The sequence below is a fragment of the Staurois parvus genome, unplaced genomic scaffold (genome assembly GCF_062004578.1).
Source record: "Staurois parvus isolate SC_StPar_1 unplaced genomic scaffold, SC_StPar_1.0 ptg000414l, whole genome shotgun sequence".
NCBI lineage: Eukaryota > Metazoa > Chordata > Amphibia > Anura > Ranidae > Staurois > Staurois parvus.
Genome location: NW_028318210.1, coordinates 5433645 through 5447651, shown reverse-complemented (window position 1 = coordinate 5447651; position 14007 = coordinate 5433645). Strand labels below are relative to the sequence as shown.

General features: G+C 40.2%; 1 protein-coding gene across 2 annotated transcripts in view; it reads left to right on the top strand.

The window, feature by feature from the left end:
• TTBK2 (tau tubulin kinase 2) overlaps positions 1–14007 on the top strand; it is a 193721-nt gene that overhangs the window by 150628 nt on the left and 29086 nt on the right. For both annotated transcript variants that reach the window (XM_089686883.1, XM_089686882.1), the window contains exons 7-9: positions 2873–2938; positions 5989–6081; positions 7174–7299. In XM_089686883.1, the coding sequence (XP_089543009.1) occupies positions 2873–2938; positions 5989–6081; positions 7174–7299 (285 nt within the window). The remainder of the gene's footprint in view (positions 1–2872; positions 2939–5988; positions 6082–7173; positions 7300–14007) is intronic.

Here is a 14007-nt window from a genome sequence, read left to right as displayed (position 1 = left end):
TATTCCCTAGATCAACATCCCTGGTGTTACCTAGAACTGTTGGTATCTAGTTATATTTTGTTCCTACAGAAATACATCCAGCTCTTGTTTAAAACAATCTAATGGGCAGGCCAGAACTAGTTGTTGACTGAAGTCTATTGCACATTTTAACGGCTCTTTGGCCAGGTTCACATATATGAGGCCATGCAGGCTGCGATTTGCAAGGGCATGAGAGCCCATTCATTTGAATGGACTCTTGTGCCTCGGGACACGAAGGGAAGAAGTCCCTGCACTTCTTTGGAAATCGCAGCCCGCACAGGAAACGAGATTCCCAGTACGGTTGCGATTTCCAGTAGGGCGGTGTGCCATTGGAATTAATGGCACCCTCCCGTGGGCCCCGCATTCCTCTGTGTGGGTGGTGTAGCTGCAGGTATTTGCGCGGGTCCTGAAGCAGCACCACCCGTACAGATGTGAACCAAGCCCTACTGTGAAGAAGCTATGCACAGCACCATGATAGCCCCCCTTACCAGCCAGAATCTGCCTACATTGCATAGAGAAGCACAAAGACCCAGTGATGTCACAGGGTCTAACACAAGGTATGTAATACATTTGAAAATTGTTTTATTTAATATAAAAAAGTATGCAGGCGAGCGCTAGTGAAATAAATAAAAAGCAGCTAGCAATTATGGCATAGGTCACAATCCCAATAAGTATAAGCATAAAAGAAGTGCGGTGCTAAAATGAATCAATAAATTAGGTGGAACAGTCTAGTGCAGCATAAATGTATATATAACTTAACGTAAGTATAAATACAGCAAAATAAAAGTCCGTGAATGAGTGTGACAATCCGTGCACTAAAGTGCAAAAATTAATAACAATGATCATGGTTATAACTTCTTAATTTACTATTACATTCAACAAATCCATTCGTATAGTGTCCTTAATGTTGGTAAAGTGCAATACTTTCAACGTGCAGGATGTGAAAGTGTGAACAATCCCAAAAAGGGGGAATCCACCACCTTGGATGGATGTACACTCACCAGAAAGTATATGGTATCAAGCATGTATATGATGATATGTCACATTGCACATTAAGGAACACTTGCCTGTTCAAACTTCCATTTTCTGTGTGCTGCGTTTGCTCAGGTACAGCAGCCCATGAATTTGAATTGGCTGCTATACCTTCAGGAACACGCAGGGAATGGTCCCTGTACCTTTTTCAAAATTGCAGCCGCACAAAAACCATGTGGTACTTTTTCAGCATGCAGTATCATGCACCCAAAAACGCACTTCATTTTTTGATGTGTGGGCGTGCTATTACGAATTAATGGTACCCTTGTGTGTCTGCAAAGGAACAGCATGTTGTGGGTGTGGGAATGCATGCAATTTGCACACTGCCTTCCACCTGCAACAGTGTGAACCTAGCTAAAAGAGGAACTCCGGGAAGCCACTAAAAACCAATCTTTGAACTGCTGAAGCTAATCAGAAGAAGAGGGGGAGCGTTGAGTAGTACAAGGGGGATGCTCTACTTTTCATGGGGTTATTTCTTACACATACTAGATTAAGGTTTCTTTAGTAACCGAATACCAGTCAGAATTGAACATGGCATGTAATATATACCCATCATATTGGCAAACAGACTAAATTGATGCTTATGTTGTGCCAGCACAAACCGTTTTCTTTTGGAAGTGCCCTAAAAATTGCATTCATACAGCAGTAATCATATTTTTCTTTTATCACATTTTTTTCAAAATGTATTTAATTATGACTAATGTAGCAGGCAGATACAGATATCACCCCATGCTTAATAACTGAGTGTATTATTGTTCTCCTGTACTCCCAAGAAATAGATTTTACAAAGACCTCAACAGAAAGTGCCCTTTGAACTTGGAGGATCTAGATTGGGATGATGTGGGTGGTGTGAAGACCTTTCTTTTGCTGGACACAATTTAGGCCTCATGGGCATTGAGGCTTTGGTGTTTAGCTGTGGCTGGAGGGTATAGGTGTACCTTCCAGCCCCACTGTCAGCAGCCTGTCAAATTCTTTGAGTGTCTGGCAGCTGCTGTGGCTGTATGAGGCTGGGCGATGCACCTAGAGGTATGTACATTTAGGGTGGTATGCGTTCAGGAACAAATGCTCTGAAAGCAAGAAGTCTGTGTACCAGACATTCATCCTTGGCCACATGCTGTTCTAAATAGAAGTACTGCTGAGTGCACTGTCCAGCCACAGCAACTATCAGACTAGTTTGACAGGCTGCTGACAGCGGGGCTGGACAGTGCGCTCATGCCCCTCCAGACTTCCATACTGTGCAGCTTTGACCAAAGCTAAATAATGCCCTTTGCTATGGGTGAAGGCAATTTAAATGCCTCCCAAAGCCTGACTGAAGAACTTCCAGATATGGCATTGTCCATACTGCCTTGTTGCAAAGACGCTCCCTGCTGATTCAAAGCCCCTTGCATGCACTTTTCTTCCCTGTCACTTTTTCTGAGCTCAGCGAAGCTGCAACAGAGCAGTTGGCAGACAACACATGGGGGGTTTGAGAGCTTAATCCTGTGATACCTTACCTGCATAGGACGTTTTTTTGGTAAAGGTGGGTGAAATAACCCTATAAAACATAAGCAAAGCACCCAGAAACCCATATGTTTGTCACTCCTATAAACACGGAAGATTCATGTGGGAGAAAGTGGAAAATTGAGTATTACATGTATACTTATTTACATTGTCTGTGGTCAGTAAAATCTGCGTTAATGTTGCTGATGTTTTTTTCCCTTTTAGTAATGCTTGCCTCAGGCACTTGGACATTAGAATAGTTCTTCTCTTAATGTTGGTACTTAATGTTATGTATCTATTTATTTATTTATTTTTTTTGACAATAAATGGTTTTCTCCTGTAGCCTCGGACTGTAGCTGGGTTTCGTGGAACAGTTAGGTATGCTTCTGTCAATGCACACAGGAACCGGGTAAGTGGTTTCAATTAATTTCATACTGATTTTTCATGAAAAAACAATTGCAATAGCAGCTTGCTATAATAATGTCATGCAATAAATAGTTAACACATTTCTAGAAATACTTGTGAACTTAAAATACAGCATGAAGAGAGTAGGTACAGTAACTACAGATCACATTAGGCCATCCACTGATAAGGTTGGGTAACCAGCTTAAACAGGCGTAGGATTGTATGTAGTCCACTTTCAGTAGTGGCTAAATGAAAAGGGACAGAGACTAATGCAGGCCATAGATGGGTCGAAAATCGGCCGATTTTTCTTAAAAAAACCCGAAAAATCGGTCGTTCAAGCGGCCAACGTTACCAGAAACGGTAAAAAAAATCGGCCGATTTTCATCCCGTCTACAGCCGGCAAAAAGTGTCCCTGCAGAGAGCTCCGCTATTTCTTTGACAGTTCCTTGACATTTATAGCGGTTGCAACAATGCATTTGTATCCATTTAGGATACAGATGTTTTTATTCGGAAACAAATAGATACATTGTTGCAACCGCTATAAATGTCAAGGAACTGTCAAAGAAATAGCGGAGCTCTCTGCAGGGACATTTTTTCCTGGACTGGAATTCCTCTTCTTCTTCATCCTCTTCTTCTTTTTCATCCTCTTCCTCTTCTTCTTCATCCTCTTCCTCCTCTTCTTCATCCTCTTCCTCCTCTTCTTCATCCTCTTCCTCCTCTTCTTCATCCTCTTCCTCTTCTTCTTCATCCTCTTCCTCTTCTTCTTCATCCTCTTCCTCTTCTTCTTCATCCTCTTCCTCTTCTTCATCCTCTTCCTCTTCTTCATCCTCTTCCTCTTCTTCTTCATCCTCTTCATCCTCTTCTTCATCCTCTTCATCCTCTTCTTCTTCATCCTCTTCTTCTTCTTCTTCATCTTCATCATCCTCTTCTTCGTCATCCTCTTCTTCCTCTTCTACTTCTTCATCCTCTTCTTCATCATCCTCTTCTTCTTCACCCTCTTCTTCTTCTTCATCCTCTTCTTCTTCTTCATCCTCTTCTTCTTCTTCTTCTTCATCCTCTTCTTCTTCTTCTTCTTCATCCTCTTCTTCTTCTTCTTCATCCTCTTCTTCTTCTTCTTCATCCTCTTCTTCTTCTTCATCCTCTTCTTCTTCTTCATCCTCTTCTTCTTCTTCATCCTCTTCTTCTTCTTCTTCTTCATCCTCTTCTTTTTTTCTTCTTCTTTTTGTCTTCCTCTTGCAGGTCACTGCTCATGCACAGATTTTTTTATCGGTAAAACAAATTGGCCGATTTGCCCATCATTGCTGCGAAAATCAGCCGATTTTTTTTCCAACTTTACCGATAAAAAAAATCTGCCAAAATACCGAAATACGGCCGAACAATTAGCCCACTAACGATCCGAAAATCGGCCGATTTTATTTTCGGCCGAAAAATCGGCCGATTTTCGACCCATCTATGGCCTGCATTAGTGAATATTTTTTCAGTAAGGGATATTTCTTCTATGTTAATGTATTAGTATATTGTTTTTGTTTGGTAGGATTAGTGTCCTCTGTGCTTGAGAACCAAATAAAGACTGAAAGCCTTTAAAATTTGTCATCCAGGAATCCTGATTAGCAGAACAGAAAAGGCAACCATGCTTAGGAAGGAAAACTGAGCCTTTGGTTTGAACATGCTTGTTAACTTAAAGGGGAACTCCAGTCTCCTCCAAAAAAAAAAGAGTCAGCAGCTACAAATACTGTAGCTGCTGACTTTTACTATGAGGACACTTACCTGTCCAGGGATCCAGAGATGTCCTCACCCATGCTGATTCTTCCATCAACTTCAGGTGCTGTCATTTTGGGTAAGGAAAACCGAAAGTGCAGCCTTTTGCATCACAGCCGGTTTCCTACTGCGCATGCTTGAGCCACGCTGTGCTTTGTGAATGGTCCTGCAGTCTTTTGAGACCTGTGATGTGTCCCAGAAGGCTGCGGGGGCAAGGAGGAGGGGTCAAACATCACTGTGGCAAGTGGGAGCTGGTACTTGTCAAATCAGGTATTCGCTCCCCCCCAAAAAAGTGCCAATTGTGCCAGTGGAGGGGGGAGGATGTAAACAAGCAGAACTTCCCCTTTTGGGTGATCTGCTTTAAGGGTCTGTGCACACCTATGCAGGTGTGACAGTACAAGTGCAAATTTGCATGATTTCATGCATTGTGCTTAGGGCAGCCCATCTATTTAAATGGACTTTTTTTTTTTTTTTTTTTAATGTATTTTTTTATATACATAGATACCATGTGTTTTGATGCACACATTAGCGTGGGGTGCCTTTGAGAATAAATGGCACCACCACGAGCCTGCAAGAGGAATGCACACTTTTTGTGTTGCGGAAACGCTCCTTGATTTGTGTGCATTCTGGCAATGCACAAATGTGCACCAAGCCCTCTCCATCAGCATTAGTGCTTGCATTCCTTTTACTCCCCTGCTGCTCTATTTACCTGCCTGTGTAATGTATGAGTTGTAGCTTTCACAAGACTATGAAATCCCCATGTAATGAGGCTGATTGGCCCAGGTAAGGCTGATATGCTTCTTGTAATCAAAGTAACATTTATAGTCTTTGGCTGCATTGAACTGAAAAGTGAGGATGTGAAGAAAAGAAGTAAATACCAGGAGTATGTGGGGAAATTAAAAAAAAAAACCTTTTTTCTTTACCCTGTGCTTCAGACACATTCCATGTACTGGTTTAGTTTTGCACCTTCCCGCATTGTTCAGTGCAGGCGGTATACATGACCACGCATGTTGAATTTAAGGAAAAATACAAAGTAGACCTGCGTGATAAATTATTGGACTTTTTACTTGCCATGTGGCATTCAATCATTTGTTTAGACTCCTGAAACACAATGCAGTAAGTTTGAAAAAGTATATATTTGGCAGTTTCTGGACAAAACAAAAACGATATTTAGTTCAGGTTTCATGTTGCATTGTACAGATGTTTGATTTTTTTTTTTCTTTTCAGAATTATAGCAATTATTGTAAAAATGCTTGAATTTGTTTCCAAAAGCAAATGGCTCTATTTATTCTGTAGGAGATGGGTCGACATGACGATCTTTGGTCCCTTTTCTACATGCTGGTTGAGTTTGTGGTTGGTCAGCTTCCCTGGAGGAAAATTAAAGATAAGGTAAATGTGCTTCATTTCCACGTTTTATTTAAATGTATGAACATTTCTCTTTAGACATACATTTTGAACTATGCACTCTGTTGATCTTTGTTGTCAAGTTATCTGTTTCTGAAAATGGTGCCTAGGCATAATTACTGGAATTGAATCATATATTCTTTTCTACTACTCCTGTACCACTCTCCCCTCCCTCCTAGATTGTAAGCTCCAAGGAGCAGGGCCCTAGAACCCCTCGTGTATTGTATTGTTACTGTACTGTCTCGTGTATTGTCTCCCATTATAATGTACAGCGATTAGCAAACTATTGTCGCTATATAAATACTGTATAATAATAATAATACTAGTCAACGTTCCCAGTATGGAAAGTCTGGAGGTTAAAGGGAATCCATTGCAATGCAACCTTAATGTGCAAAGCCTCACTAAGAATCTGTGCTTTTTCCCTATACTGTATACCAGTGCAGTGCTAGGTATTTCACGAACAGTGAAACTGATGAGGTTCGGTTTTACTGTCCTGATACATATATGTGCTTTGAGTGACTGAGCGTTTTTACTGACTCCTTGTACACATTCATTTTGCTTCATAACTGCTCAAGGGTACCTTTACAGTTTGTGCAATGGTTTTCCTTCTAACAACAATTGTGGGAATTTACTGTAATGGAGTGGACTGTTCCTGTTACTGTTTAACACTGCACAAGACTCAATACAACCTAGTTACTGTATGTATTGTGAGTACCACTTGTTGTTCAGAGAAATATATTGGGCATATCATTGCTTTATCATTCTCTGCCTGCTCTGACACTTAAAGGATATGTTCACTTTTCATTACAAGTTACACCCATATTCAAGGTGTAACATGTTACGAACTGACAGGCCCCCGCTCCTCCTCAGTCTTCTCAAAAAGAGAAAAGAAAAAAAGTTTTTTGGCCAGACACACACTTTAAAGTGGCTAAATATTTATTTCACTTTCTGAGATACAGTATATTTTTTTTTTTTCTCGTGCTAGGTGGATAATAATAATCATGCACATGATAATGCACTATGCTTTTTTAATCTCTGTGTTCTTGTAAACTCTAACCACATAATTTTTTTTCATAGGAACAAGTAGGCTCCATAAAAGAACGCTATGAGCATCGCCTTATGTTGAAGCACCTTCCCCCAGAGTTTTATGTGTTCCTAGAGCACATCAGCGGTTTGGATTACTTCACCAAACCAGATTACCAGGTAACATTGCATGCATCCAGTTATATTGAGATGATACTGAATAAGAAATGTAGCCAAGCCGATGTCATGCAGGAAACACATGTACTTGCTGATATGGCCCAAGTAAAGCCCCATGTTCTGTCCCAAATGTTCTGTGTCTGCTTCTTTTTGTCAGTTTCAGATATTATGCTTCGCATAAAAGCATTTCTGGCAGTTTAAGGTCAATAATGGTATTGAATCTGACCAGTAATTGATAAATTCACATACACCTTCACAGTTATGTGCACAAGACTCTTAAAACAGTTTTTCAGTTTATCTTACCAGTTACCAAATATCACTGGTTGTTATGGTTCTAAGGATTCGTTACGCTATCCTGTGAGTTAGAATCTTTACGTTACTACTTTACTTTTCCTACTAGCACACACCCACACACACAATTTGGAGTAGTTTGTCAGCTGACTGTATGCTATGTGACCACACACACAGAGATCTATGTCTGGCAGATTTTGTAGCTTACAGATGGACCTTGATCTGTGCTCAGTCAGCAGCCACACTTAGCAATGTTATACAGATTAACAGCAAATGTACAGTATATGGGTCATAGAGACACTAACCTAATGCACCATTATCTATAGGAGTCTGAATTCTTAGCTTTTATATCTCTGGGCAGGCAGTGCATAGAAATACAGTACTGTGCAAAAGTTTTGGACAGGTGTGAAGAAATGTTGTAAAGTAAGAATGTTTTCAAAAATGTTTTCTTGTTCAATATTTTTATTGAAGCAATTACGTCAATTCTTAACAGTAGCGCCAAAGACGCATGTGGATATTAGTGATACACAGGGAACATGTTGAAAAAGTATGACAATGAGTCATATTAAACTGACAAGAAAATGAAGAGAAATGGTCCAACAATTAGTTGATAATGATGGTGGGGGCTGGGAGCCTCCAAAAATTCATATAATATAAGTTTGACAATCAAGAAAAATAATGGCAACAGACTACCCAGATTAAAGGTCTTATAAGATACATACGGGATAACCCCGGGTATCTTGGTAAAGAGACGAAGGAAGAGCGAAGAAAAGAAGAGGAAGAAAAGGGAAAGGTCAACTGCTCCAGTCCGCTAGGGCTGCAAGCTACAGCCTTGTTGCAAACCAAACCATCAAGGCTCAAGGAGGGTCAAACCCAGGCGGAAGGAAAGGGTCTACCTAAGGCTGCCATACTTAGATTGTATCCTGTAAGGTGGCCTCTATTTTACTATGCATCATCTTTGGTAACCCTGTTTTTTTGTCTTCAGTATACAAAGTGTCAGGGTCTTCCAGGCCATCGCAATGGTTTGTTTGGATGAGGTCATAACTTGCAATAAAAGTTTCCACTGGGCTCTGGTAAAATCAAGGGTATAGTGATTCAGCAACGCAATCGCTGGATCAGGGTCTAAAGGCTAGTTAATGTGGAGGCCATCCTGTAAATCTCTACCCCAAACTGCTGCACACCTGGACATGTCCACCAAATATGAACATGTGTGCCCATCTCCCTGTAATTACAAAAACACACAGAGGGGTGGGTAGGTAAAATGTTATAGATTCTGGCCAGGACCAAGTACCAGTGTAGGAGAACCTTATAGTTAGTCTCTATTGCCAGTATGATTTGAGAAGATGATTTGGTCATTGCCCAAATGTCATCCCAGTCCTCCCTTTCCAGCTGTAGTCCAAGGTCCAGCTAGACGCATAATCAGGTAGGGTGGAAGGGGGAGAGGTAAGATGAGAGTATAGTTTAAATATGAGGCCTGGAACATGGGGATCGGAATTGCAGATACCCTCCAAAAGAGTCAAACTAGCGAGGGGGGAGTGCATACGCATGTGTGTCGCAAACAAATGAGAGATCTGGAGGTAGTGGAGAAATTCCCCTGCAGGGAGACAAAAATATATATTTTAATTTTTTATTTTTATCAATTTCCAAAATACAAAGTGATCGAACAGAAGATAAATCTAAATCCAATCAATATTTGGTATGACTACCTTTCTGCAAGTATACAAAGTGTTAAAGTGTAAGAGTTGATGCTAGCTTGAAGCCAAAGTCTGGGATTTTGTAGGATTAGAGTGAGGTGTATGTTTAAACCTACATATGAAATTGATGATCTTTGGCACCTGCTTGGTATGATTGGTTAAACAGTCATTAACAGAAACAGCTGTGTAGGAGGCTTAAAACTGAGTAACAGCCAAACTCTGCTACTAAGGTGAGGTTGTGGAAGACAGTTTCATGTCACAGGTAATACACAATAGCAAGACTGAGCACAGCAACAAGATAGTTATACTGCATTAGCAAGGTCTCTCCCAGGCAAAGATTTCAAAGCAGACTGGGGTTTCAAGATGCACTGTCCATGATCTTTTGAAGAAGCACAAAGAATAAGACAACAGTGATGACTGTAGATGCAGTGGTCTGCCTTAATGCAGCAGATAAGACACATCATGCTTACTTCCCTTCAACATTAGAAGCTGTCCAGCAGTGCCATCAGCACAGAACTGACAGAAACCAGTGGGACCCAGGTACAGTTGTGTTCAAAATAATAGCAGTCAGACATTACTAACCTGGTCAATCACTGTTTTTGGTAGAAATTATATTTCTACATGGCAAATAATTTACTAGCAGGTGTAGTAGAGTAATAGAAATCCAACAGACCCAACAGTCATGACATGCATGCTGCTGACTCTGTGTAATTGAATCACTAATTGAAAGGGGCATGTTCAAAATAATAGCAGTGTGGAGTTCTATTAGTGAGGTCATTCATTCTTTGAAAAACAGGTGACAATTATTGCCCTTACTTAAGGAAGGAAGGCAGCAAATGTTATACATGCTGGTTACAGTGCATTTCTCTCTGAAATTCTGAGGAAAATGGGTCATTCCAGACATTGTTCAGAAGAACAGCGTACCTTGATTAAAAAGTTGATTGGAGAGGGGAAAACATATAAAGTGCAGAAAATGATAGGCCGCTCAGCTAAAATTATTGCAAATGCTTTAAAATGGCAACCAAAACCTGAAAGATGTGGAAGAAAGCGAAAAACTACCATTCAAATGGATAGAAGAATAGCCAAAATGGCAAGGACTCAGCCAACAATCAGCTCCAGGAAGATCAAAGGTCTAAAGTTACCTGTGAGTACTGTTACAATTAGAAGACGCCTATGTGAAGCCAAGCTATCTGCAAGAAGCCCCCGCAAAGTCCCACTGTTGAAAAAAAGACGTGCTGAAGAGGTTACAATTTGCCAAAGAGCACATTAACTGGCCTAAAGAGAAATGGCGCAACATTTTGTGGACTGATGAAAGTAAGATTGTTCTTTTTGGGTCTAGTGGCCGGAGACAGTTTGTCAGATAAAGATGAATCAGAGTGACTTGCGAGCCACAGGTGTGATAATTACTAGAGGATCGCAAACATGAAACACATAACTACAACTGTGTTGGAAATATCTACAAATATATGTTGCGCTCCTAAATACTTCTCAATAAATAATAATTAAATTATTACCATTAAATTAATTCAAATTATGATACAAATAACTAATAAAAGTGTATAAATACCAAAAAATATTTAAATAGATAATTTCAACTAATCAATCTCCTCCAAATAAATATCAAAATAATTCCACATGAAATACTCCTCTAAAAAAATATTTTACCAAGTGCTCATAAATCATCTATTAGTGACATGATGTACTTACTAATACCCTCAATTTCATTTATATTCATAATACCCTCATTTAATATAATAAAAATAGTAAACCACCATTTAAAACGCATTTAAATGATCCCCCATAAATAAAAATAACCAAATGCTCATAAATAATTAGTAGTGATTAGTATGAATCCAAATATCATCAAAATAATAGTCCCATTGAATAAACAATTGTTTATATATATATAGTGACTTGGTGCTTGTTCTTCAATTTGTGACTTTTGTGAATCCTTCAAATAGTGAAGATGTGCGCTCACCTCCTTTGATGCCTGCAATTAGGCTATACACGCTTTTAAAACATTAGACGGGTTTAAATAACGCAATATCCCATTGGAAATCCTCTGCTGGCCTCTGAGTCATACACCTGCCGTCTATCGTGTTGTACGGCTCCTCTCCGAGTGATGACGTAGCTTGGAGAGGAGCCGTACAACACGATAGACGGCAGGTGTATGACTCAGAGGCCAGCAGAGGATTTCCAATGGGATATTGCGTTATTTAAACCTGTCTAATGTGAGTTTAATACTTGGATGGTGGGAATAAAAAGTTTTAACAGGTAAAGCACTATGTCCTCTATTTCTTCCTGCATGCGGAGTAACACAAGGAGAGGATAATTAGGAGGTCTGAGATAACAAAAGGAGTGTGTAATCCCTGAGGGGATAATCAGCCACCAGAGGATACATCCATTACTCCTAAAGGAAGGATCTCCCAATTTTACCAGCAAAAGTATATGTCCAGCAGGTTCCAGGGAAAGTGAACCGAAAGTGTGTATAGCCTAATTGCAGGCATCAAAGGAGGTGAGCGCACATCTTCACTATTTGAAGGATTCACAAAAGTCACAAATTGAAGAACAACAAGCACCAAGTCACTATATATATATATATATATATATAATTGTTCATTCATTATTCAACTATCTTCAGTGTAAAGAGGCACAAGGAGTCTTGGAAGTGATGGTTTAGCCCCCACAGAAACCTGATCTCAACATCATCAAGTCTGGGATTTCTTGAAGAGACAGGAAGATTTGAGGTAGCTTATATCCACAAAAGATCTGCTGAATTCCTTCAGACACGTGTGCATGAAGTATAGATAGGGGACGGACTCTAACCCCTTGTCCAATTACCTCTGGAGGTGTTACCTCACCTGCTGACAGGAGTGGTCTTGACTCCTTAAGTGGCCATAGATTTATAGGGGCCAGCTGGTTTTGATAGCTTTGTCAGCATTAAAGAAGTAGTAAACTATTCCCCGGAGGGTAGTGTCATAATGTGGTAGTATTCATTGCATACTAGCATAGTATGACAGACTTGCATGTGAAACAGATCCCTCCAGTGGCGCCCTGACACTGCTGATGAGAAATCTGTCTTCACAGGGTCTTGCCTGCGGGCTTTGGCCATTTGACTGGCCGAGCTGTAATGAGGTCACTCCCGTGTATGCAAGCAGGAGTCATGGCCTCAACACAGCTCTCTCAATAGACATCCTTTTAATATGTCATAAACAGTGCACGTTTAGGAGATATTTACTGTACCTACAGGTAAGCTTTTCTATAGGGGCATGTGCACTGCGCTCTCAAATGACTGGGAAGTAACTATACCAGGATATACACGAAACAGGAACAACAGAGTAGAGAAGACAGGAGGTGGAGCTGCCATACAGTGCCTTGAAAAAGTATTCATACCCCTTGAAATTCTCCACATTTTGTCATGTTACAACCAAAAACGTAAATGTGTTTTATTGGGATTTTATGTGATAGACCAACTCAAAGTGGCACATAATTGTGAAGTGGTGGGGAAATGATAAATTGATTTCGAAACTGTCTGCAAATATCTGAAAAGTGTGGCGTGCATTTATATTCCACCCCCCCCCCCCCCCCCCCCCCCGAGTCCAATACTTTGTAGGACCACCTTCCAACCAGAGAGGGATCTTCCTTTAGAATTGGTGTAGTATACAGATCTACAGGCGGGCTGAAGTTTGACAACTTGTTGATTGATGAGATAACTCAAATGGCAATAAAGGGAGAGGTTTTAATTATGGGTGACTTTAAAATGCCTGACATTAACTGGATTTCTCAAACTGCTATTACAAGCAGGAACAGGAATGTAATGGAAGCAATGAATTGGGTTTAGGTATATAACAAGTGCAGACCCAAACAAAAATGATAAAAATAAATCGTAATGAAAAATAATCACCAAGATCTTACTTCCAATCTCTCCAATCCAAATACTAACCAGGCGCAACCCTGCTTAGCTTCCGATTTGTTTTCAGACGACATTGGGCACATTCAGGGTGGTGTGGCCATAGGCTTTACACCCAATATCTATTAACAGCAATATGTGAAATCAAAATTTTTTTTCTATAAACCATGATATTGTGATAGTATACAAAAAAATAAATCAACAAAGTGCTTAAACCCAGGACTTCATATAGAGGCATATACACTTGAAAATACCCTAGGACAGAATGAAAAGCGTCTCACAAGCAGTGATGAGAGAATAGAATGAGCTCCTCAGGCTGTCACTTTCAAACACTTTTAAGGTCTTCCTGGTGTCATTGGTCACGCACATGCCAAATAATGAGACCCTCCATATGAGTTGTCACATGCGCATAGTGAAATTCTTCCGGGAAAAGGGTGCTTTCTCCAACCTCCCCTCATCCACAGAGACACCACAAATTTTGCTGTCAGTTGTCACTATATACAGTGCTCAGCATAAATGAGTACACCCCAACAGATTTATCAGAAAACCTTTACTTCCTTTCAAAATCAACATTTTCTAAGGGACACTGTACTACAAAATTCTCCTACAAATGCAGGCCATCCACCCTTTGTCTGCACACAAGTCTGCAGGACCCGTCAGTGTTATTAGCTACATGTTACTTCATCTGATATCCAGGTCCTAAAATTGTCTGTTCAAATTGTGGATGTATCTCTACTCTGTTAACTTCTGGATATTTAAAATATCTGTAATATCACTAAACCAAGAGAATATCTGTGATATCTTACCACTTTATGT